The sequence below is a fragment of the Blennius ocellaris genome (assembly GCF_963422515.1).
Source record: "Blennius ocellaris genome assembly, chromosome: 6".
NCBI lineage: Eukaryota > Metazoa > Chordata > Actinopteri > Blenniiformes > Blenniidae > Blennius > Blennius ocellaris.
In genome coordinates this window covers 28013774-28041187 of record NC_137655.1, presented here as the reverse complement: position 1 = coordinate 28041187, position 27414 = coordinate 28013774, and the positions used below count along the sequence as shown (strand labels likewise).

The following is a 27414-nucleotide window of genomic DNA, read 5'->3' as shown; positions in this document are numbered from 1 at the left end:
TCTGGTGTTAGAGGAGGGAGATGCTCTATAATTCGTTGTTCAAGGGGGAAGATGCTCTATGATCTGGTGTTAGAGGGGGCAATTGTTCTATAATCTGGTGTTAGAGGAGGGACATGCTCTATAATCTGGTGTTAGAGGGAGGAGATGCTCTATGATCTGATGTTAGAGGAGGAAGATGCTCTATAATCTGGTGTTAGAGGAGGAAGATGCTCTATAATCTGGTGTTAGAGGGGGCAATTGTTCTATAATCTGGTGTTAGAGGAGGGAGATGCTCTAAAATATGGTGTTAGAGGAGGGAGATGCTCTATGATCTGTTGTTAGAGGAGGAAGATGCTCTATAATCTGATGTTAGAGGGGGAAGATGCTCTATAATCGGACGTTAGATGGGAGATGCTCTATAATCTAGTAGTAGAGGAGGGATATGCTCTATAATCTGATGTTAGAGGGGAGATGCTCTATAATCTGATGTTAGAGGAGGGAGATGCTCTATAATTCGTTGTTCGAGGGGGAAGTTGCTCTATAATCTGGTGTTAGAGGAAGAAGATGCTCTATACTCTGATGTTAGAGGGGGCGGTGCTCTATGATCTGGTGTTAGAGGGGGAAGTTGCTCTATAATCTGGTGTTAGAGGGGGACGATGCTCTATAATCTGGTGTTTGTTAGAGGGGGCCATTGCTCTATAATCTGGTGTTAGAGGGGGACGTTGCTCTATAATCTGGTGTTAGATGGGGCCATTGCTCTATAATATGGTGTTAGAGAAGGGAGATGCTCTATAATCTGATGTTAGAGGGAGAAGATGCTCTATAATCTGATGTTACACGGGGGGATGCTCTATAATCTGATGTTAGAGGAGGGAGCTGCTCTATAATTCGTTGTTAGGGGGGAAGTTGCTCTATAGTCTGGTGTTAGAGGAGGAAGATACTCTATAATCTGATGTTAGAGGGGGAAGTTGCTCTATAATCTGGTGTTAGAGGGGGACGTTGCTCTATAATCTGGTGTTCGAGGGGGCCGTTGCTCTATAATCTGGTGTTAGAGGGGGGAGATGCTCTGTAATCTGATGTTAGAGGAGGCAGATGCACTATAATCTGATGTTAGAGGGAGAAGATGCTCTATAATCTGGGGTTAGAGGGAGAAGATGCTCTATAATCTGATGTTAGAGGGAGAAGATGCTCTATAATCTGATGTTAGAGGGAGAAGATGCTATATAATCTGGTGTTAGAGGGGGAAGATGCTCTATAATCTGATGTTAGAGGGGGAAGATGCTCTATAATCTGATGTTAGAGGGAGAAGATGCTATATAATCTGGTGTTAGAGGGGGAAGATGCTCTATAATCTGATGTTAGAGGGAGAAGATGCTCTATAATCTGATGTTAGAGGGAGAAGATGCTATATAATCTGATGTTAGAGGGGGAAGATGCTCTATAATCTGATGTTAGAGGGGGAAGATTAGAGCCCACTGCGGCCCAGTTTCAGCCCACGGGCTTCATGTTTGACACCCCTGCTTCCAATCCAGAGTCGCACATCACAACTAGATAGATCACAAGTCTGTCACAAGACAGAATATCTGGGCCCAAGTCAGAACTCACTGTGTTCTTCTGTGGGAGGTGAGTGCTGACCACTGAACCACCGCGCCACATGGAAATCTAATCTGCTGTATTTCCTCTTATTGATCACTGGTCAAACATCAAACAACCTCCACAGGATTTTCACATGACAGTGACATTCATAAATCAATAGAAAGTTACTGTTGCAGCAGTTTGCAGGAGTACAGCAGCCATGTGGACGGGAGCTACAAACTGGACTTGTGCACGGAAAATTTGCAGTATGCGAGAGTACCGATTGAAGTAACGTGACATCCAGACATGTGAGTCCGACCGAGGTCACACCAGGGACAAGAGACGCTCCACCTATAACGGGCCCTTTGTTATACGACCCTCTTTTAACCGTAATCATTTAACCAGTGTAACAAACATTTCACTGTTACACTCAAAGTCCTGCAAGCAAAGTCACGTTTGTTCAGATTAATTCTGGCACATCTATAAAAGAAAAACAAAAACACATGTGGTTCACACTTTCCGTTTACATACCTTTCATGCCATAATAGGAGAAGCGTTCACAGAACTCATTCACCACTATGAAGCAGATGCTGACCGGGTAATTCGTCTTGAATAGTTTCTGATAAGGGAAAAAAAAGACGTTAAAATGAGATTCATCATTTTAAACACAGAAATAGTTCAACATTTATGAAGCTATTACTTTGAAGAAGTAAAACTTAAATCCTCAGGGTTTTTTTTTGCAGTAATAGATTTTTTTTTAAGTTGGTGAAGATTCTATTTTAGGTCAGCCACCATATCATGAAATGAAACTCAAAGTGTCAAATAAACCAAAAGCACATTTTATTTCACTGGCCACATTCAGCCCAACTTCCTCTGAATGCGCCGAACCAATAAACCCGTATCATCATAACTTTGAATCTAAAAGTCTTTCTACTTTTTCAGAAATGTGTTGTAAAATCAAAGTTGTGACAATATTACATGTTTCCTGGTGGTGTGGCGACCAGACTGGAGCCTCTTCAGGGTTAGACACCCCTCACCTACATCCATGATGCTCTTGTATAAAATGAAGCTGGACCTGAGTCACACTCGTGGTTCCCATGGCGATCCCTGGACAATACAACCAGATTAGAGCCTGGAGACGTGTGAAAATGGTCTGACTGAGGAGGACTCACAGGACTGAGAAGCACTGCTAGATTGTGCTTTCACGACCTTCGCCGTGACAGTTGGAGTCACATGTGTTCACATGGGGGTCAAAGGAGGTCACGTGATTGACCACGACCTTTGGAAGCCAAGTTTATCCGTTTGGGATTTCTGTGCTCTTCATCTACTTTCTAAGTGGCTGTTTTCCTCATAAGAACTTCACCTTTGGTCAGGTTGTTCCATTTGGAAGCTGTGGTTTGATAGTTCCACCAGCTCTGACCCACAATACTGAGTAACCTGTCGTCAGGAGGGCAGGGGTGACGTGCACTCTGCTTATTCCAGTGAATCACTTTACCTAACTTCGTCGTCATGGGAAAACGGACGCTTCATAAATTTCAAAGTTGCAATAATATTAAGGAATGGTAAGCAGAATGTATTTTCTTATGATTGCATGACAAACAACTGATTTTTCCAGAATTTAAATATTTAACATACTGTATTAAAGGTTCCATATTATACGAAATCAACTTTTCTGTGCTTTAAACATCATAAAAGTGCTATTTGGGGTTCATATACTTCCCCAAAGTGGTTTTTTCATTGATTCCCTCCAGCTTGAGTTCACAGTGATCTTTCTCTGTTCTACCTGGTGGAGGAGCTCAACACCTTGATTCTATTTGATGACCCGGCACCACCTTGCTGACGTCACAGAGCTGGAGAAGCTCCGCCTCCAGGAAGATTGACATGCGGAGAAACCAAAACAAGACACGCCCACGAATGTGCCAAGGAGCCTCTTCTCTGCTCTCTCAGTCTCTGCTGCTTCACATTGAACGCTGCTGTTTTTGTTGCCGTCCATAACTGTTTTCACCATCATGTCCACTGGAGAAAATGTGTTTTCACCATCATGTCCACTGGAGAAAATGTGTTTTCACCATCATGTCCACTGGAGAAAATGTGTTTTCACCATCATGTCCACTGGAGAAAATGTATTTTCACCATCATGTCCACTGGAGAAAATGTGTTTTCACCTTCATGTCCACTGGAGAAAATGTGTTTTCACCATCATGTCCACTGGAGAAAATGTGTTTTCACCATCATGTCCACTTGGAGAAAATGTGTTTTCACCATCATGTCCACTGGAGAAAATGTGTTTTCACCATCATGTCCACTTGGAGAAAATGTGTTTTCACCATCATGTCCACTGGAGAAAATGTGTTTTCACCATCATGTGCACTGGAGAAAATGTGTTTTCACCATCATGTCCACTTGGAGAAAATGTGTTTTCACCATCATGTCCACTGGAGAAAATGTGTTTTCACCATCATGTGCACTGGAGAAAATGTGTTTTCACCATCATGTGCACTGGAGAAAATGTGTTTTCACCATCATGTCCACTGGAGAAAATGTGTTTTCACCATCATGTGCACTGGAGAAAATGTGTTTTCACCATCATGTGCACTGGAGAAAATGTGTTTTCACCATCATGTCCACTGGAGAAAATGTGTTTTCACCATCATGTCCACTGGAGAAAATGTGTTTTCACCTTCATGTCCACTGGAGAAAATGTGTTTTCACCATCATGTCCACTGGAGAAAATGTGTTTTCACCATCATGTCCACTGGAGAAAATGTGTTTTCACCATCATGTCCACTTGGAGAAAATCTGTTTTCACCTTCATGTCCACTGGAGAAAATGTGTTTTCACCATCATGTCCACTGGAGAAAATGTGTTTTCACCATCATGTCCACTGGAGAAAATGTGTTTTCACCATCATGTCCACTGGAGAAAATGTGTTTTCACCATCATGTCCACTGGAGAAAATGTGTTTTCACCATCATGTCCACTTGGAGAAAATGTGTTTTCACCATCATGTCCACTTGGAGAAAATGTGTTTTCACCATCATGTCCACTGGAGAAAATGTGTTTTCACCATCATGTCCACTGGAGAAAATGTGTTTTCACCATCATGTCCACTGGAGAAAATGTGTTTTCACCATTATGTCCACTTGGAGAAAATGTGTTTTCACCATCATGTCCACTTGGAGAAAATGTGTTTTCACCATCATGTCCACTTGGAGAAAATGTGTTTTCACCATCATGTCCACTTGGAGAAAATGTGTTTTCACCATCATGTCCACTTGGAGAAAATGTGTTTTCACCATCATGTCCACTTGGAGAAAATGTGTTTTCACCATCATGTCCACTGGAGAAAATGTGTTTTCACCATCATGTCCACTGGAGAAAATGTGTTTTCACCATCATGTCCACTGGAGAAAATGTGTTTTCACCATCATGTCCACTGGAGAAAATGTGTTTTCACCTTCATGTCCACTGGAGAAAATGTGTTTTCACCATCATGTCCACTGGAGAAAATGTGTTTTCACCATCATGTCCACTGGAGAAAATGTGTTTTCACCATCATGTCCACTGGAGAAAATGTGTTTTCACCATCATGTCCACTGGAGAAAATGTATTTTCACCATCATGTCCACTGGAGAAAATGTGTTTTCACCTTCATGTCCACTGGAGAAAATGTGTTTTCACCATCATGTCCACTGGAGAAAATGTGTTTTCACCATCATGTCCACTTGGAGAAAATGTGTTTTCACCATCATGTCCACTGGAGAAAATGTGTTTTCACCATCATGTCCACTTGGAGAAAATGTGTTTTCACCATCATGTCCACTTGGAGATAAAATGTGTTTTCACCATCATGTCCACTGGAGAAAATGTGTTTTCACCATCATGTCCACTGGAGAAAATGTGTTTTCACCTTCATGTCCACTGGAGAAAATGTGTTTTCACCATCATGTCCACTGGAGAAAATGTGTTTTCACCATCATGTCCACTGGAGAAAATGTGTTTTCACCATCATGTCCACTTGGAGAAAATGTGTTTTCACCTTCATGTCCACTGGAGAAAATCTGTTTTCACCATCATGTCCACTGGAGAAAATGTGTTTTCACCATCATGTCCACTGGAGAAAATGTGTTTTCACCATCATGTCCACTTGGAGAAAATGTGTTTTCACCATCATGTCCACTTGGAGAAAATGTGTTTTCACCATCATGTCCACTGGAGAAAATGTGTTTTCACCATCATGTCCACTGGAGAAAATGTGTTTTCACCATCATGTCCACTGGAGAAAATGTGTTTTCACCATTATGTCCACTTGGAGAAAATGTGTTTTCACCATCATGTCCACTTGGAGAAAATGTGTTTTCACCATCATGTCCACTTGGAGAAAATGTGTTTTCACCATCATGTCCACTTGGAGAAAATGTGTTTTCACCATCATGTCCACTTGGAGAAAATGTGTTTTCACCATCATGTCCACTTGGAGAAAATGTGTTTTCACCATCATGTCCACTGGAGAAAATGTGTTTTCACCATCATGTGCACTGGAGAAAATGTGTTTTCACCATCATGTCCACTGGAGAAAATGTGTTTTCACCATCATGTCCACTGGAGAAAATGTGTTTTCACCTTCATGTCCACTGGAGAAAATGTGTTTTCACCATCATGTCCACTGGAGAAAATGTGTTTTCACCATCATGTCCACTGGAGAAAATGTGTTTTCACCATCATGTCCACTGGAGAAAATGTGTTTTCACCATCATGTCCACTTGGAGAAAATGTGTTTTCACCATCATGTCCACTTGGAGAAAATGTGTTTTCACCATCATGTCCACTTGGAGAAAATGTGTTTTCACCATCATGTCCACTGGAGAAAATGTGTTTTCACCATCATGTCCACTGGAGAAAATGTGTTTTCACCATCATGTCCACTGGAGAAAATGTGTTTTCACCTTCATGTCCACTGGAGAAAATGTGTTTTCACCATCATGTCCACTGGAGAAAATGTGTTTTCACCATCATGTCCACTTGGAGAGAAAATGTGTTTTCACCATCATGTCCACTTGGAGAAAATGTGTTTTCACCATCATGTCCACTTGGAGAGAAAATGTGTTTTCACCTTCATGTCCACTGGAGAAAATGTGTTTTCACCATCATGTCCACTGGAGAAAATGTGTTTTCACCATCATGTCCACTTGGAGAAAATGTGTTTTCACCATCATGTCCACTTGGAGATAAAATGTGTTTTCACCTTCATGTCCACTGGAGAAAATGTGTTTTCACCATCATGTCCACTGGAGAAAATGTGTTTTCACCATCATGTCCACTTGGAGAAAATGTGTTTTCACCATCATGTCCACTGGAGAAAATGTGTTTTCACCATCATGTCCACTGGAGAAAATGTGTTTTCACCATCATGTCCACTTGGAGAAAATGTGTTTTCACCATCATGTCCACTGGAGAAAATGTGTTTTCACCATCATGTCCACTTGGAGAAAATGTGTTTTCACCATCATGTCCACTTGGAGAAAATGTGTTTTCACCATCATGTCCACTTGGAGAAAATGTGTTTTCACCATCATGTCCACTGGAGAAAATGTGTTTTCACCATCATGTGCACTGGAGAAAATGTGTTTTCACCATCATGTCCACTGGAGAAAATGTGTTTTCACCATCATGTCCACTGGAGAAAATGTGTTTTCACCTTCATGTCCACTGGAGAAAATGTGTTTTCACCATCATGTCCACTGGAGAAAATGTGTTTTCACCATCATGTCCACTGGAGAAAATGTGTTTTCACCATCATGTCCACTGGAGAAAATGTGTTTTCACCATCATGTCCACTTGGAGAAAATGTGTTTTCACCATCATGTCCACTTGGAGAAAATGTGTTTTCACCATCATGTCCACTTGGAGAAAATGTGTTTTCACCATCATGTCCACTGGAGAAAATGTGTTTTCACCATCATGTCCACTGGAGAAAATGTGTTTTCACCATCATGTCCACTGGAGAAAATGTGTTTTCACCTTCATGTCCACTGGAGAAAATGTGTTTTCACCATCATGTCCACTGGAGAAAATGTGTTTTCACCATCATGTCCACTTGGAGAGAAAATGTGTTTTCACCATCATGTCCACTTGGAGAAAATGTGTTTTCACCATCATGTCCACTTGGAGAGAAAATGTGTTTTCACCTTCATGTCCACTGGAGAAAATGTGTTTTCACCATCATGTCCACTGGAGAAAATGTGTTTTCACCATCATGTCCACTTGGAGAAAATGTGTTTTCACCATCATGTCCACTTGGAGATAAAATGTGTTTTCACCTTCATGTCCACTGGAGAAAATGTGTTTTCACCATCATGTCCACTGGAGAAAATGTGTTTTCACCATCATGTCCACTTGGAGAAAATGTGTTTTCACCATCATGTCCACTGGAGAAAATGTGTTTTCACCATCATGTCCACTGGAGAAAATGTGTTTTCACCATCATGTCCACTTGGAGAAAATGTGTTTTCACCATCATGTCCACTGGAGAAAATGTGTTTTCACCATCATGTGCACTGGAGAAAATGTGTTTTCACCATCGTGTCCACTTGGAGAAAATGTGTTTTCACCATCATGTCCACTGGAGAAAATGTGTTTTCACCATCATGTCCACTTGGAGAAAATGTGTTTTCACCATCATGTCCACTTGGAGAAAATGTGTTTTCACCATCATGTCCACTTGGAGAAAATGTGTTTTCACCATCATGTCCACTTGGAGAAAATGTGTTTTCACCATCATGTCCACTGGAGAAAATGTGTTTTCACCATCATGTCCACTGGAGAAAATGTGTTTTCACCTTCATGTCCACTGGAGAAAATGTGTTTTCACCATCATGTCCACTGGAGAAAATGTGTTTTCACCATCATGTCCACTGGAGAAAATGTGTTTTCACCATCATGTCCACTTGGAGAAAATGTGTTTTCACCATCATGTCCACTTGGAGAGAAAATGTGTTTTCACCTTCATGTCCACTGGAGAAAATGTGTTTTCACCATCATGTCCACTGGAGAAAATGTGTTTTCACCATCATGTCCACTTGGAGAAAATGTGTTTTCACCATCATGTCCACTGGAGAAAATGTGTTTTCACCATCATGTCCACTTGGAGAAAATGTGTTTTCACCATCATGTCCACTGGAGAAAATGTGTTTTCACCATCATGTGCACTGGAGAAAATGTGTTTTCACCATCATGTCCACTTGGAGAAAATGTGTTTTCACCATCATGTCCACTGGAGAAAATGTGTTTTCACCATCATGTGCACTGGAGAAAATGTGTTTTCACCATCATGTGCACTGGAGAAAATGTGTTTTCACCATCATGTGCACTGGAGAAAATGTGTTTTCACCATCATGTCCACTGGAGAAAATGTGTTTTCACCATCATGTGCACTGGAGAAAATGTGTTTTCACCATCATGTGCACTGGAGAAAATGTGTTTTCACCATCATGTCCACTGGAGAAAATGTGTTTTCACCATCATGTCCACTGGAGAAAATGTGTTTTCACCTTCATGTCCACTGGAGAAAATGTGTTTTCACCATCATGTCCACTGGAGAAAATGTGTTTTCACCATCATGTCCACTGGAGAAAATGTGTTTTCACCATCATGTCCACTTGGAGAAAATCTGTTTTCACCTTCATGTCCACTGGAGAAAATGTGTTTTCACCATCATGTCCACTGGAGAAAATGTGTTTTCACCATCATGTCCACTTGGAGAAAATGTGTTTTCACCATCATGTCCACTTGGAGAAAATGTGTTTTCACCATCATGTCCACTGGAGAAAATGTGTTTTCACCATCATGTCCACTGGAGAAAATGTGTTTTCACCATCATGTCCACTGGAGAAAATGTGTTTTCACCATTATGTCCACTTGGAGAAAATGTGTTTTCACCATCATGTCCACTTGGAGAAAATGTGTTTTCACCATCATGTCCACTTGGAGAAAATGTGTTTTCACCATCATGTCCACTTGGAGAAAATGTGTTTTCACCATCATGTCCACTGGAGAAAATGTGTTTTCACCATCATGTCCACTGGAGAAAATGTGTTTTCACCTTCATGTCCACTGGAGAAAATGTGTTTTCACCATCGTGTCCACTGGAGAAAATGTGTTTTCACCATCGTGTCCACTGGAGAAAATGTGTTTTCACCATCATGTCCACTGGAGAAAATGTGTTTTCACCATCATGTCCACTTGGAGAAAATGTGTTTTCACCATCATGTCCACTTGGAGAGAAAATGTGTTTTCACCTTCATGTCCACTGGAGAAAATGTGTTTTCACCATCATGTCCACTGGAGAAAATGTGTTTTCACCATCATGTCCACTGGAGAAAATGTGTTTTCACCATCATGTCCACTGGAGAAAATGTGTTTTCACCATCATGTCCACTTGGAGAAAATGTGTTTTCACCATCATGTCCACTTGGAGAAAATGTGTTTTCACCATCATGTCCACTTGGAGAAAATGTGTTTTCACCATCATGTCCACTGGAGAAAATGTGTTTTCACCATCATGTCCACTTGGAGAAAATGTGTTTTCACCATCATGTCCACTTGGAGAAAATGTGTTTTCACCATCATGTGCACTGGAGAAAATGTGTTTTCACCATCATGTCCACTTGGAGAAAATGTGTTTTCACCATCATGTCCACTGGAGAAAATGTGTTTTCACCATCATGTCCACTTGGAGAAAATGTGTTTTCACCATCATGTGCACTGGAGAAAATGTGTTTTCACCATCATGTGCACTGGAGAAAATGTGTTTTCACCATCATGTCCACTGGAGAAAATGTGTTTTCACCATCATGTCCACTGGAGAAAATGTGTTTTCACCTTCATGTCCACTGGAGAAAATGTGTTTTCACCATCATGTCCACTGGAGAAAATGTGTTTTCACCATCATGTCCACTGGAGAAAATGTGTTTTCACCATCATGTCCACTTGGAGAAAATCTGTTTTCACCTTCATGTCCACTGGAGAAAATGTGTTTTCACCATCATGTCCACTGGAGAAAATGTGTTTTCACCATCATGTCCACTGGAGAAAATGTGTTTTCACCATCATGTCCACTTGGAGAAAATGTGTTTTCACCATCATGTCCACTTGGAGAAAATGTGTTTTCACCATCATGTCCACTGGAGAAAATGTGTTTTCACCATCATGTCCACTGGAGAAAATGTGTTTTCACCATCATGTCCACTGGAGAAAATGTGTTTTCACCATTATGTCCACTTGGAGAAAATGTGTTTTCACCATCATGTCCACTTGGAGAAAATGTGTTTTCACCATCATGTCCACTTGGAGAAAATGTGTTTTCACCATCATGTCCACTTGGAGAAAATGTGTTTTCACCATCATGTCCACTGGAGAAAATGTGTTTTCACCATCATGTCCACTGGAGAAAATGTGTTTTCACCTTCATGTCCACTGGAGAAAATGTGTTTTCACCATCGTGTCCACTGGAGAAAATGTGTTTTCACCATCGTGTCCACTGGAGAAAATGTGTTTTCACCATCGTGTCCACTGGAGAAAATGTGTTTTCACCATCATGTCCACTTGGAGAAAATGTGTTTTCACCATCATGTCCACTTGGAGAGAAAATGTGTTTTCACCTTCATGTCCACTGGAGAAAATGTGTTTTCACCATCATGTCCACTGGAGAAAATGTGTTTTCACCATCATGTCCACTGGAGAAAATGTGTTTTCACCATCATGTCCACTTGGAGAGAAAATGTGTTTTCACCATCATGTCCACTTGGAGAAAATGTGTTTTCACCATCATGTCCACTTGGAGAGAAAATGTGTTTTCACCTTCATGTCCACTGGAGAAAATGTGTTTTCACCATCATGTCCACTGGAGAAAATGTGTTTTCACCATCATGTCCACTTGGAGAAAATGTGTTTTCACCATCATGTCCACTTGGAGATAAAATGTGTTTTCACCTTCATGTCCACTGGAGAAAATGTGTTTTCACCATCATGTCCACTGGAGAAAATGTGTTTTCACCATCATGTCCACTTGGAGAAAATGTGTTTTCACCATCATGTCCACTGGAGAAAATGTGTTTTCACCATCATGTCCACTGGAGAAAATGTGTTTTCACCATCATGTCCACTTGGAGAAAATGTGTTTTCACCATCATGTCCACTGGAGAAAATGTGTTTTCACCATCATGTCCACTTGGAGAAAATCTGTTTTCACCTTCATGTCCACTGGAGAAAATGTGTTTTCACCATCATGTCCACTGGAGAAAATGTGTTTTCACCATCATGTCCACTGGAGAAAATGTGTTTTCACCATCATGTCCACTTGGAGAAAATGTGTTTTCACCATCATGTCCACTGGAGAAAATGTGTTTTCACCATCATGTCCACTGGAGAAAATGTGTTTTCACCATCATGTCCACTGGAGAAAATGTGTTTTCACCATTATGTCCACTTGGAGAAAATGTGTTTTCACCATCATGTCCACTTGGAGAAAATGTGTTTTCACCATCATGTCCACTTGGAGAAAATGTGTTTTCACCATCATGTCCACTTGGAGAAAATGTGTTTTCACCATCATGTCCACTGGAGAAAATGTGTTTTCACCATCATGTCCACTGGAGAAAATGTGTTTTCACCTTCATGTCCACTGGAGAAAATGTGTTTTCACCATCGTGTCCACTGGAGAAAATGTGTTTTCACCATCGTGTCCACTGGAGAAAATGTGTTTTCACCATCATGTCCACTGGAGAAAATGTGTTTTCACCATCATGTCCACTTGGAGAAAATGTGTTTTCACCATCATGTCCACTTGGAGAGAAAATGTGTTTTCACCTTCATGTCCACTGGAGAAAATGTGTTTTCACCATCATGTCCACTGGAGAAAATGTGTTTTCACCATCATGTCCACTGGAGAAAATGTGTTTTCACCATCATGTCCACTTGGAGAAAATGTGTTTTCACCATCATGTCCACTTGGAGAAAATGTGTTTTCACCATCATGTCCACTTGGAGAAAATGTGTTTTCACCATCATGTCCACTGGAGAAAATGTGTTTTCACCATCATGTCCACTTGGAGAAAATGTGTTTTCACCATCATGTCCACTTGGAGAAAATGTGTTTTCACCTTCATGTCCACTGGAGAAAATGTGTTTTCACCATCATGTCCACTGGAGAAAATGTGTTTTCACCATCATGTCCACTGGAGAAAATGTGTTTTCACCTTCATGTCCACTGGAGAAAATGTGTTTTCACCATCATGTCCACTGGAGAAAATGTGTTTTCACCATCATGTCCACTGGAGAAAATGTGTTTTCACCTTCATGTCCACTGGAGAAAATGTGTTTTCACCATCATGTCCACTGGAGAAAATGTGTTTTCACCATCATGTCCACTGGAGAAAATGTGTTTTCACCATCATGTCCACTTGGAGAGAAAATGTGTTTTCACCATCATGTCCACTGGAGAAAATGTGTTTTCACCATCATGTCCACTGGAGAAAATGTGTTTTCACCATCATGTCCACTGGAGAAAATGTGTTTTCACCATCATGTCCACTGGAGAAAATGTGTTTTCACCATCATGTCCACTGGAGAAAATGTGTTTTCACCATCATGTCCACATGGAGAAAATGTGTTTTCACCATCATGTCCACTGGAGAAAATGTGTTTTCACCTTCATGTCCACTGGAGAAAATGTGTTTTCACCATCATGTCCACTGGAGAAAATGTGTTTTCACCATCATGTCCACTGGAGAAAATGTGTTTTCACCATCATGTCCACTTGGAGAGAAAATGTGTTTTCACCATCATGTCCACTGGAGAAAATGTGTTTTCACCACATGTCCACTGGAGAAAATGTGTTTTCACCATCATGTCCACTGGAGAAAATGTGTTTTCACCACATGTCCACTGGAGAAAATGTGTTTTCACCTTCATGTCCACTGGAGAAAATGTGTTTTCACCTTCATGTCCACTTGGAGAAAATGTGTTTTCACCATCATGTCCACTGGAGAAAATGTGTTTTCACCATCATGTCCACTTGGAGAGAAAATGTGTTTTCACCTTCATGTCCACTGGAGAAAATGTGTTTTCACCATCATGTCCACTTGGAGAAAATGTGTTTTCGGGTACCAGTATGGTTCCACACTATTTGTCTTGCTGAAAGAAGAAGCACAGCGGTGAATGTGGCTGGACTTTTTTTTTTTTCTTTTGTTTGCGAGCGACTCTTCACCAAAGAAGCTTCCAGAACTACGGTACTTTGAAACTGGACTTCCTCAGAAGCTCATCTTGAAACCTGCTGCTATTCCCACAATACAAGACACTAACGCAGCACAGAGATCTGTAAGAACATTACTACAACTACCAGCGTGAGCTGCTGGCTACGTCACTGAGGAGCTGACAACCACCGGTTCATGAGAGGTGACGTCAGCTCAATCCAAGAAAGAGCTTAATTTCACAAGTTTGAGTGTTTATACTGTATCACCCACATTATTCTCCCACATGAGTATAAGATGGACTGTGAAACATGAAATACAGCCAAATATGGGTCCTTTAACATGACCTCACACGATGTGCCGAGTTGGACACAGTAAGAGCCACGATATGGTCTCAATGTCAGCGTAGTGATGTGCTTTCCTTCTCCGGTCAACCTGACACCGTCCATCTGCTCCATCAGTCAAATAAGACGCAGGAGAAAGAACTCACTCCTCCAGCTCCGTTAATACAACTGCAGCTCCCACCCAAAACAACCAGGTACAAACATTAAAGTGGCCAAACGCTACAGCAGATCAACGAGTATTGCAATAACAATAATATGTGCAATAAATACTTCAATAGATAAAATAACAAACAACAGTCCTGCCCAGAAGCACACCAGCTCAGCCACTTGCATATTCTTCGTCCCCGTTTACATGACAACCTTTGAAAGAGAAGATGGAAAACTTATGTTGTGTTCTGGGCGTCCGTTTCCATGACGACGCTGCTGGGAGCCACAGAAAATACTACTTTTTGAAAAGGCTCCAACTCCGTCTCCATGGAAACGGATGGAAAATGCAACTTTCCTTAAACGCTGCTACTGGACATGCTCACCTCGGCCGGAGTGAATACTTCTGCTGCACATGCTCAGTCGACAACAACAGTTCCTCTGTGGTGTCATGACTCTCAGTCCTTATTCTCCTGGGACTTGTTACTTATCATAAAAATCCAACTTCTCTCCATAATACGAATGTCCGTGTTCTCCCATTGTAAATGTGGATTGTTCTCTGCCTGCATGTTTGTGTGGTTTCATTACAAAAAACAAACAAACAGCACCAACTAGTGGCCCTACAGGAAAACTACATAGCTCCCATGTAAATGGACATTGTTTTCAAAATACAACATTTTGAAAGTAAACACAAAACTTTCCTGAAAAGAAAACACTAATTTTCACTTGAAGCGTTGTAGTGTAAACCGGGTGTTGTTGGGTGGGATTCTCACGCAGTGGGTGCCAGCATGCAGAGCAGGAGCGCACAACACGCAAACATACTTTTAATACACTTCAGTGTTTTGCAAAATTTATATTGTTGACATCACGATAAATTGACAGTATATTGTGCAGCCCTGCTTAACATTTCCACCTAATGTACATCAGAGGCATTACTTTAATTTTGTAATTTAGGTCAACCTACTGTTATATGTTTGAAGGAGAGCTTAGTCTCATTTGTAGTTTACTTAAATATTTCATATTGTGAAGACATCTTAACTCTTCCTACATTTGAAGACATTTGAGGAGGAGTTCCTGTGAAACAGCTGATGGTGACGTTTATCCTCACTGACCAATTTAAGAGATAATTGTGTTTTGGATCAAATCCAGCCAGGTCATGATTCAGCTGCTACATCGTCACCATCAACCAGTATCATTATAAAAGTAGATATAATGTGCACATGCGCACGTTGCAAAGCAACCAAAAAGGTTTGAAATGCCTGAAAGATCAATCAATAAAATAAAAAATAAAAAATAAATTTAAACAGTCTTACTTGAATACATTTCACAACCAAAAAAGCAGATCAGTTTTGAATCCCACTCTTGTAATTCATAGGCGAAATTCAATGGCATCATCCTACAAATGCATGATGTCACCTACTTTTAAAAAGGGAACTGGAACTTTGTCACAGTAAAAGACACAATTCACCAACCAAACTCATGTAAATCCGACGTGAAATTTTTGGCAGATGCTTTGTAATCCCCAAACAAGACAACCAGCAGCGTTTACTGTTGCGTCATCTCAATATAAGTTCGGGGATTCCGGGGGGGTACTCGAACCAAAACTCAGTAAATCTGCAGGACACGTCTGCAGTTTGATTTCGAAGCCAAAAGCCACATCTTCCCTCCAGATCCTCCGCAGCAGAAAAACAAACTCTCCGGCTGCAGCATCGCGCGACGCTCCGTGCGCAAACTTTGGCATCCAAAAAGAAATGTAGCAAATCAAACCGTGCGTGAAATCAGTTGGTGTTCCACGTGCGTTGACTCGTATTTACCTTCCCCATCTTGCTCTTTCGCTACTTTTTTCTAATTTGGTGGTGGACAAAGTTGGGTCTTCACTGCTTCAGCGGGAGCTGCTGACTGACGTCCAAGTCCGTCCCACTGCGCTGCGCTGCGCTCTGAGGCGCGTCTTCCAAAGCCTCCGGAATTTATGCTCCAAAAAAAAAAAAAAAAAAACCAGCACAAGTTAATATTCCACCACTTAAGTTGGACTTCTTACCCCTGCAAACATAGAAGGCTTGCACACTTGGCTTTCTCTTGAAATTCCTTCCAGGCGAAACACAATTACGCGCAAATGAGCGTCTTTAAAAGAATGGATCAACAAAGAGGAGAGACTTTTAACTGGACTTTCTGTGGAGCTGGAGGTCTGCTGCTGCTGCTGCTGCTGCTTCTCCTCTGCTGCGTCAGTGTGACGCTCAACCACAGACCTGGCTGTGCGCTGGGGGGTCAAAATGCCCTGGTAGTGCCAGCAAATCAGCATTTCCCCCCACTTTTCTTTCAGTGTGTGTGTGTGTGTGTGTGTGTGTGTGTGTGTGTGTGTGTGTGTGTGTGTTGGGGGGTTTACCCCCAATGTTAACCATTTGCAGGGCAAGTAACGCCAAAGTCGTATTTTCTTTTCTAAATGGGTTAAATTCAGTATTTCCTCCTTGCTCAGAGCCCTTAATAACAACTTTATACTTTATTTATATATCCCTTTTCAGAACAATTGCTACACAAAGTGCTTTGCAGTAAAAACACAGAAAAGGATTAGTACAAAACAAGTCAGGGAGACAAGCAGTCATTGTCAATCATTATTGGCCACGAAACATCAACGTGTATTTAGAAGAAGTGCTTGATCATCTGCATTCCACTGTGCACATAAAAGGCAGTGCAACTGTAGAAGATAAGATCATCATTTATTTGATACTTTTTTTTCAGGTAGTTCTAATTATTCAAAATCAATTAAACATTAATTTACACATTTTATGTGAAAATAAAAACCCTTCAGGTTGTCCATCTCGGCAGGTTCAAAATGTTCTGCAGTCACAAAATGTCTGAGGATTTTAAAACGTAACGATTTTAATAGTTAAAACATTTTTTTTTAGATATATATATTTTTTGTTTTGTTTTGTTTTGGGTTTTTTTGTTCCAGGCATGCCCAACCTTGCAATGGATGTGATAATGCACATAAATAACATATAGATGTTATAAACAGGGGCGGATCCAGAGAATAATTGTGAATATTTGTTTTCTTTTAAACCGACAAAGATAAACAAAGGAGAGAACTGGGAAGGCAGCTGTGGTAAACTTTAAAATAACTGTTATTTTTGTAGCATTGAATATAATCAGGTGGATGATCTGGGTTTGAACTATTCATGTTGCTGCAAAAGTAAAAAGTTTCCAGGAGTTTGAAAGGCAGCAGCCAAATGGACATTTCTTCTCATAATAGCATTAGCAATCAGTGTTTGACTCTTTGGATTACAAAAGTACTCAGTTACTGAACCTCCCTAATGTATTGATGTTAGAAATTCGACAAAAGTTCTTGTTCTATGTGTGCCAAATTGTATTTCGTGTACTCATCTTTGTAATCAGACTATATTGAGTTTGATTGTGAAGATATCCAGTGTAAAGCTAATACGTGTGATTTCATGAACTTTTCAAAAGATTTGATTATAATTGATATGAAACTGTGTACCTTTGTCTAGAAGTATAAATATATTTGAATAATACTTTAATATTAAACAAACTCCATTTGCACATACTTTTTTGAGGTTCTTGTAACAAATATATTGTGGACTTAAATGTATTTCTTCTAAATTATTATTTTTTTAAATTCTGTGTTTGTATACATGTGTATTCATGTAAAGGCGAAATTTACACAAAAGATTGATTGATTTATTAGTAGCCAATAATCACAAATATCTGAATTCACCTGCATTTCTGTTGTTGGCAGAACTTTGCAAATGTCCAAAAGGTTAAAATCGATTTGATGTAATTAAAAAAAAGGACGTTTTTGCACAGAGCAAGAAGAGAACATGAAAACTATTCATTGGCGGTATTAAAAAAAAAAAATCAGATGTTGTTTAATCCTATTCATGCATTTAAAAATGTTGCAGTTTCTAGAATAAATACAACGTTAATCACTGGATTCTGACCAGGGTTCGAATTACAACGTGGCTTTCGGGGGAGCCCTATTTTCCGATCAGACCTCTCAAGTTTGTAGAATAGGTATGCCGCATGTTTTTAGAGCTCCCCCTAAATTTTTCAAATTAGGCTTTCAGGGGAGCTCAGGTCCCCTTCAGGGGAGCCCAGCTCCCCGTAGCTCCCCGTAATTCCAACTCTGATTCTGACACATTTGGGCCTCAATGAACGTAATTGACACACGTGTTGTGCTTTAATAGTCCACAAGAGGACAGTATTAGTCTATTTCAGTAACAACGAGTAAACTTAAAGGAACTAATCATAAATAACAGAAATTAAGAAAATAAAGAGAGACAACAGAGGACATTTTTCCCTTTAAAACATGTTTATATGGCACATTTTCTAGCAAAATCTTTAAATTCCCATCAAAATGTCACATTTGCTTCCGTTTTCTGGTATAATTGCTCTACATCAGGGGTGTCAGACACTTCGATTCAGGGGCCACATACAGCCCAATTTCATCATGAGTAACCGGTAAAATACTACCAGAGTGACCTTTACATTCATACTTTTCTTTGTTGTGGTGCAGAGTGTACAACATTAAAGTGTTTAGATTATCTACAAACCCAAAAAATCACGGCAGAAAAATACTGCAATGTCAACTTGTGATACCTTCTGTGAAATACAGATATACAGTGAAATTATTGTGCTTAACCGCTTAAGATCACCATTATTTCCTTTTAAAATAATGTCTAAAAAGGTTACAGTCAATGAAAAACCTAAAACTGAGCCTATGAACTAAAACAAGGTTGACAAAGATGGTTTACAATTTAAAAAACTAAGGATTGCATCAGAAAAGGTTAAAAAAAAACATATTAATATCACAAAATACCTCATTACATGAACTTGTTTGCTTTTTTTCCCTCCATGTTTTCTTTTGTATTAGAATCATGAAGCGACTCTCCTTCCTGCTGCTTCCAGCTGGTTGCACCGTTAAAAGGCCCTGCAGCCGGTCTGGCTCATGCTCGCTCTGGTTTAAAACACTGCATGTTTAACAAAAAAACAGCTCACAACGACACTTTGGGCTCCGACTGCTGCTCCGGCTCGGACGGTCTGTCCACAAACTGCAGGTTGATGGGCGAGGACGGGCAGAGCAGCGTCCTGGTGATGGGCTTCACTGCGCCTCCTGCAGGGTCCGGCCTCACCTCGAACTGCTTTATCACCTTTAACGCCCAAAACAAAGACCACATTAAGAACATTTCAGTCAAATTTGAGGTTGACAAAAGCAAGAAATACACAAAATCATTAAAGTAGGTGAATTACCAGACATATTTAAATCCGTTTTATACAAAACATCATGAGACCTCAATAAAAAAGTGAAGCAGCAATGTACATGTTACACATCTATTTTTAAAAATCACAATTTACTAAGACTTTAGCCTCTTTATGTAAATATGGAGAGCCCACACAAGCTAAATTCAAATAAAAACATTTCTGAATGTTCTGACTGCCTATAATTTGATCCTGGCTCTTCAGTGGCGGCTCCCTGAGACCTCCAGAAAATTGTGCGCAAATAAACATTTTGCTTTCGCTTTTATTTTATGTGCATAGCACACAGTCTTTTAAAAATGCTATGATCTCCGGAATAATAACAGCTAAAGAAGGTAAAGCGGCTTAATCAGCCCCAATTACTACAAGCATATAAAATAAAACTACAACAAAAAACTGGGGAAAAAAAACTGTTTCACTAAAAACTGTCAAAAGTTTTTAGTGAAACAGTTTGTTTTTTTTACTGATTTTACATCTTTTTTTTTTTTTGTCAATTTATGTGCAGCACTTTAGGAATAAAGTTAGTCGAGCTTAATAGAGTAAAATAGTTGAGGTATATAAAACAGCTAAAGCTGCAAAAAATCCCCCCAAAAAATACAAACTACTGAAATGAATTACAGAAACCGAAAGAAGTTAGGAAATGTCTTATTTCTTTGTAAAGCACTGTAGATTGCCCTGTTTGAATGGTGCCTTGCCTTGCCTTGGCCTAAAGTATCTCTAAATTGTCTATTAAATGTCTTGAATGTATTTTATTTATTTGTCATCATTAACATGTTTTAAGGCTATTTGGTGGAAAAATCTCAAAAGTGGCTGTTTTGGTCATAAAGACTCAGACCCCTGCTGCAGCAGCATTTTGTTCCCTCACAGCACCATCTAGTGGCCCCAGGTGGTAAGTACCAGTATATGCATTTAAATTGTTTGGTCCTTTTAACAATATTAGGAAGTGAGTTGTTACCCTGGAGAGGAGGAGGTACATCTCCAGCTCCGCCACCCGGCGACCGAGACAGGCCCGGACACCAAACCCGAACGGCACCGAGCCGAACGGGTGCAGCTTCAGCTTCTCCCCGTCGCCCCGGAGCCAGCGCTGGGGCAGGAAGGTGTGTGCGTCCGGGAACACGTTCTCGTCGTGGGACACGGCGTAGTGACACAAGTGGAACAGGGTCTGGGAGGAAAGATGACAACTTCAGGGCTTTGGGCCTCCAACCCCGAGGTTGTTGTTGTTTCGGACTCGCAAAATATTCTAATCGTCTCGACTGAGTCCAACTCTGTTTTTAAACCTGGATTAAAGCTGGAATCTTTTTTTTAGATTATTCTTTCAATGACACAAATCCAGTCAAATGGGGGGGGGGGGGGGGGGGGGTATAAAAGCCAGCATAAAAACTTCCCAGATACAGTGGATCAGAACACCAGTGACACCCCAGAAGTGAAGAAAGTTTTGCAGAATCACTGTGTAAACGCGGCCTGACGGACATGAGTGGGAAGACGGAAACAAAGCAGTGATCGTCTGGTGCCAAGAGGAATAAGTGGATGAGAAGAAGTTCTACGGTCGGGGGTAATGTAGAACGATCCTGAACAGACAGGACAGCAGAGTCAATGATAAATGAATGTCTGGAGAGTGAGAAAAGGAGGGGCCACATACAACCCAACTTCATCTTGGGTGGAGCGTACCAGTAATATATTGCCATAATAGCCTTTAAATGTAAACGTTCAAGATCTCTCTTTATCGTGGTGTCTGCACCAGTACATGTGATAAAAACATCAATATTTCGATCAAATCAAAGAATTGGTACCAAAAATGACAACAATCTCACCATAAAGCCAATTTTAATGAGACCTTGTGGTGCAAAAAAATTAAATAAAAATCAAAGTTTAGTTTGAAGTTTGCCTGGTGGTTGGACCAGACCAGTTTAGGCTCACGAGCCTGATGTCTGACCTCCTTTCATAAACCCAAAGCAGCATACATCAAAAAAAGATCCAGGACGAATCAAGCCTGAGGTTAAAAGCACAAACTGGATCCGGCTGACGTCTCCTTCAGATGTTAAGGCTGCTTGTTTATAGTTTGGGATGTTGAGAGAAGAATTTTGTGGGGTTTTTTTTAAATTTTGTGTTCTAACATAAACCAACTATTTCACAAACATGCTTGTGTGTGTGTGTGTTGGATGTGTCTCACTTTCTTTGGAAAGAGATGATCTCCCACCACAATCTCATTTTCCATGGTGACCCGAGCGTTTCCCGGCACCACAGGATACATCCTGGAGAGAACAGAACCCTCCATCAACATCGCGCAGTGGGAGGAGCTTCAACCACTTTGGCTCCGCCCCCAAACTACTCTTAACATGTAAAACAAGAAACGTGGCCAGCAAATCATATTACATAATATATCGCACTATAAAGATAAAAAGCAGATGCATCCCAGCAGCGTTGGTAACCTGGAATATTTAATTTCTATGAAACAAATTTTACTTGATGAAATCTTTTAGGATTAAAAAGAGAAACCCTCTAACCGCAGCGTCTCTCTGATGATGGCCTTCAGGAACGGCATCTGAGAAATGGCGTCGCTGTCTGGCACTTTGTCTCCGGGACAAACGGCCATGATTTCTTGGTGCAGCTGTTGCTGGACCTCCGGCGCCATGGCCAGGTGGTACAGGGCCCAGGAGATGGTGTTGGAGGTCTGCAACAGAGAGCAACGGCCTGCATCTTTAACCCCCTCATCCATTCAGCCAATACAGACGCACTGTCCCCTCGCCGGAAGCCTCAGGAGCCACAATGTTAGAGTTCACCACACTTTATCTGCATGGATGAATAAACTGAGGGTGAAAACTACACAAACAGCGCTGGATGACTCAGGATTACGTGGAACCGTTCGGTTTTGAAACAGCTTTGCTCTTCCAGAGACAAAATAAACAAGTCGGTTCAGGTGAACAGTGAGAAAAGTGTCTTTAAAGTCGCCTTCAAATAGGAGTTTCCTTCTCTGTGACCAGAGCCCGGACAGTTTCGCCACCTGCTCTTCCTGGGTGGTATTTGCATGTTCTCCCTGTGCATGTATGGGTTTCCTGCAGGTTTGTCTCACAGTGTCTGATCAGCGTTATAGAAGATGAATGACTGAACAGACTGTGACTAGTGTTTTATGTGCTTTAAAGAAATGCTTTGTTAAATCGATTGTGACTGTGGCTAAAGATGATTATCATGAAAGTACATTTTAATTTGGTACTTTTCACAGAAAGAAATCACAATGTGCTTCACCAAAACACATAATAATCCCTAATAATGCAGATTTTCTGTAACAATCTCCATTGTTGTTGTTCACGGCGCTGTTTCTCATTCAGTCTGGGCTCTGGACCCATCGACGTCTTCATTTATTTTATCTTTATATTGTCAGGTCAATTTGTTGAGAACTGGTTTACATTTTCAATAACGGCTGGATACCCATGGCACAGTTACAACCAGAGATAGTTAAAAAGAATACTACAATATGCCAACACAGTGATAAACAACAAATGTACAGAAAATGGGGATGTAATATTAGCCAAAGATTGATTATGGGGTGGGGTTGTGAAGCCGTATTGATTTTGAGGTGTATAACATTTTTTTAATGTCTTAAACAAATAGGTGAGTCATTTAAGTAATTTATGTCACAAATCTACCAAGTTGACGTTAAGTCTATTAAGTTGTTACATTAGAAATGTTTCCTTTTATTTAAAAATATATATGAAACGTGAGTTCAACATACACAAAGGTGAGAGAGAGAGAGAGAGAGAGAGAGAGAGAGAGAGAGAGAGAGAGAGAGAGAGAGAGAGAGAGAGAGAGAGAGAGAGAGAGAGAGAGAGAGAGAGATAGTTGTGTTTATTGAATAGCGGTTTTATCAACCAACAATGACTAAATGGGAAGATAAAGACATTTGGTTGCAGATTTATTGTCAAAACAATTTTCAAGAAGGACTTTTCCAAGAGGTCATTGAATGCATCGCAGCACGCCAAGTGTACACCTAGTGCAATTTACCTGCACTCACTACAAACTCCATGGCAGGATTCAGGATTATATTATATTATTATTTTCAAGATAAGCTGACGGTTGTCTCCCTCCTGGACCCCCAGACGCTTCAGGAAAAGCCATCGCTTTTTTATGCAGCAGGAGAAGAGATGTGAACTTAGATTTTTTTTCTTCGTAAAGGTATTTATTCTGGCTACACAAGTATCTATATGTGATGCAAAGGCTTTTAATAAGCCATTTCTGCATGGTAACATGGTTTTTGTCGCCATAAAAAGTTATTGAGGGTTGGATTGACTCGGACCAGCAGTGAAGGCCTGGGTCTGAAATGTACCGCTGCCACTGAGTTCTAGCGAGTAACTGAGAAACAGGAAGGTTCCAGCTTGCTATGCTTGTAAAGTGGGAACTTCTCACTAGGAAAGTGGGAACGCGTGTTTTTGGGAAGTGTGAGGAAACGACGCACAGGCAGGGAACCAAACCAGAGATCCTATCAATGTGAGGCGAGAGTGCAAACCGCTTCACGTCTTCACTATCAGTTTTTGTCGCATGAAAAGAAGAAAGCAACAGAAGAGGGAAGTCTGGGACGTGTGGATGTGATGAGATGCAGAGAGAATCTGAAGCTCTGGTCCTGCGCCGGCGCCTCACCGTGTCCACGCCGGCCAGCAGCAGCTCCGTGATGCTGCCCAGGATCTCCGTCACCGTCAGCTGCTCGCTGAGCAGCAGGTGAGTGAGGTACGCTCCCTCCACCTCGCGCTCCTGCTGCACACTCTGCTGGAGCTCCTCCACCTTCATCTTCACCAGAGCTTCAGCTGGAAGACAAAACATCCAAATGTCCCAGAGGTGGATTTAATCCTTCTGTCCACGTGATGGAGCAGCAGAGCAGCAGAGCAGCAGAGCAGCAGAGCAGCAGAGCAGCAGAGCCGCTGACAGCCGGTCCAGTCTGATGGACTTTGACCGGCAGGAATCTGATAAAGTAACCTGGAACAAGGCCATGCAGTCTGAGCTCCACCAAGTCTGTTGGAACAACAGGCCACAATAACATTGTGCTTATTTTCAAATGCTGCTATAGGACTCCATTTCCAATGAGATTTACAGAACGCCATCGTCGGCTGATGGGAAGGTTTAGAGCAGGGGTGGTCCAGACAAACCACTGAGCAACTTGTAAAAATGTTAAAGTTGGTTGTTTTTTAACTTTTTGAAGCAGAACTGGATAAAACACGACAGACCCGAGCTGAGATCTCAGTGACGCTGCCATGGAGGTTAGCAAATTAACATCAGCCTTAAAGCCACATTGCCAGGGGGAGTTAGTAAAAACACCCAGAATGCAACAGTGAGAGGAGAAGTTTGACACATTTCACTGAATTTTGCACCAGAAGTTTTCATTAAAATTGGCTTTATGTTGAGATTGGAGTCATTTTTGGGAGAGATTGTTTTTTGTGAAAATGTTGCCATTTTAATACCGTATACGGAGCGCCACAACAAATAAAAACATTCAAGTTTAAATTTAAAGGTTATTCTAACTGTGGATGGTCTGATCCAGGTCCAGTGGATCGGTATGGGGTCTGATCCGATCCAGTGGATCGGTATGGGGTCTGATCCAGGTCAAAATGACTGGATCAGGCATCATCACATTTATTAGAACCCGTCCGATCCGATCCATACGCCCAAACTATCTCATATATCCTCAACTTCACTTTGTGCGACATACCGTAACACAGACAAGCTGTCGCCATGGTTACCGTGCACCTGTGTTTTTGTCATGAGAACAGAAGCCGGCAGAGCTGGTCATGTCTGCCGTGTGGAATTATTTTATGCTAACGGAGGAGAAAAGTTGAACAGGTGAGTAATGTTTGCAAAACGAGTGTCTCAAGGGGAGGCAGCAAAACTGGACGGGGTCAGCGCTGAGCTGCAGCGGAGAGGAGATGAGAAGTTAATTTAAAGCAAACTTTTTGACATAATAAAATAAATCCTGATCACTGAGGCTCTCAAGAATGTTCTTGTTCTCGACTCGTTCCAAGTCTTTGGCTCCACGACGGTTGATCTGTGATAATGAGGTTAATGATCTCACCTGACAGAACTGCAGAAACGTGATTTTATGGAACCAGAACTCCTCATGTCGTCATGGTGATAAATTAATATTCCAACAAAATAAACTCTCACAAGAGAAACTCAGCCTCAAAACAACTGGATGGAAAATCTTAACTAAAAGAAGAGCAGTGAGAAAGTTCATCCTGACAAGTTTCTGCTGTAATAAAGTGAAATTGAGAGATCACAGCGCTGTGCTGTCCACTGATGAATTAACATCATATAATCGCACATCATCAGCAATAACAAGTCAGGAATGTTCCGGCTTTGGCTGCATTTAGCTGCTGGATGTGTTTGATTTCTTCTTTTTGTCAGAGAATAATCGCTCCTTCAGTCATCTATAAACTGCGCTGCAGAGTTTCTCAGTGTATGTGATTGTCAGATGCTGTAAGCGGCGGCGCTTTCTTGTGAACGCTCACACGTAGTTCTGGGTTGAACTAGAGAGTTGATAACCTGCTTTGTAGCAACGTGATCAGGATCAAATATTGATAAGTCAACCCAGGGAACAGACAGAGCCTGGGTATGTTTATCACACTTCGTAGAACAGGCTTCAGGTATATAGCCAAGAGTTTATGTGTTTTGATTATGTGTCTTAAGAAGCCACGTGTAACTTGTGTCTTCCGACATTATTCTAGTGGGAATGCTAGGAATTTATGTTAATTCATAAAATTATTTATTGGAGCTTTTTCAAGTGTCATTGAGGTATAATGTGACTTTTCTGTTTATACACAGGAATTATTTAATTAAACGATTTGCACTTTTATTATATTTCAAACATTTGAATGGTGCAGCTGGTCTATTGTGTTTACAAATGCTGTTAAAAGCTATGCGAGCTTTAAGTTTACTCACATATTTTCCTTCTTTTTTGGGGACCAGAATAATTATTTCTACAGTGAGTGAAAGTGATGTTTTTAGATGTCAGTATCAAGTAAATTACATGTACATATTATTAACAACTTTTACAGTGACAAGAAGAATCGGCTCGGTATCGGCTCGGTATCGGTCGATCCTCAAGGCTGCAGTATCGGTATCGGATGCGGTATCGAGCCATCCCTAGTTATAACACCAGTTTTCTGGGCGGCCCACTCACTGACTCGGAGATCATTTTCACAAGCTGTAGCTTTTAGGAAGCCACTGGTTTCTGTGCCCAGGTCAAACCAGCAGATTGAGACAGATTTTCATCATGATGGAATGGGAGTTTAGTTTCTTCCCCACGGTTAAAAGTCCATAGAAGTGTGACTCAAGGCCAGTCATATGTAATGAAGTCAGTCATCTAAGTGTAAAACCGACAAAACGACACTAAAATCATCTCATGAGTTTCTTCTTCGACTATTTTTGTGTTGGAGTACTAAAGTCCCAAACTCTAATGTGTAGTTTGCAAAATATAACTTCATTTTCATCATGCATGATCACAGACGGACTTCCACCCTTTGTACCTGAACAATGTGTTCTTGCCACCTGAAACTAATTTCTCTGTTTATGTGGAGGAATCCTCCTTCCTGACGCCATTCCCGTCACCAGAATTGCATCGTGAAGTCGAGCGTTTTAGTCTCACCGTGAAGAATTCATGAGGAAAGAAAAGACTCCGGTGTGGATGTGAATGTTAGTGGATTGAGGGAGGAAACCGTAGGACGTGGAGACAACCCATGCATGTGGGAAATATCTGTCATTTTTCTGGAAAAGAAATCTTGAAAGATCGGGATGACTAGTATCAGCTATCGGGCCGATGCTGCATGGAGTTGTGGTATTCGGGTAAAGCTCTGCAATAAAACCTGTCTAGTACT

General features: G+C 41.0%; 2 protein-coding genes across 2 annotated transcripts in view; both read right to left on the bottom strand.

Annotated features, from left to right (window-relative positions):
• The window catches only part of slc15a2 (solute carrier family 15 member 2), a 46315-nt gene extending 30424 nt beyond the window's left edge, over positions 1-15891 (bottom strand). The window contains exons 1-2 of the mRNA XM_080498507.1: positions 15763-15891; positions 2086-2173 (exon numbers count right to left, since the gene is read on the bottom strand). Coding sequence (XP_080354633.1) covers positions 2086-2173; positions 15763-15771 — 97 coding nt within the window. The 5' untranslated portion in view covers positions 15772-15891. The remainder of the gene's footprint in view (positions 1-2085; positions 2174-15762) is intronic.
• A 4618-nt stretch (positions 15892-20509) lies between these two features.
• Positions 20510-27414, bottom strand: part of cyp27a3 (cytochrome P450 family 27 subfamily A member 3) — a gene marked incomplete at its 3' end in the record, with an annotated part of 29215 nt that continues 22310 nt past the window's right edge. The window contains 7 exon segments of the mRNA XM_080498662.1: positions 20510-20533; positions 20535-20683; positions 20686-20720; positions 21729-21790; positions 21792-21810; positions 22063-22229; positions 24191-24354. Coding sequence (XP_080354788.1) covers positions 20510-20533; positions 20535-20683; positions 20686-20720; positions 21729-21790; positions 21792-21810; positions 22063-22229; positions 24191-24354 — 620 coding nt within the window.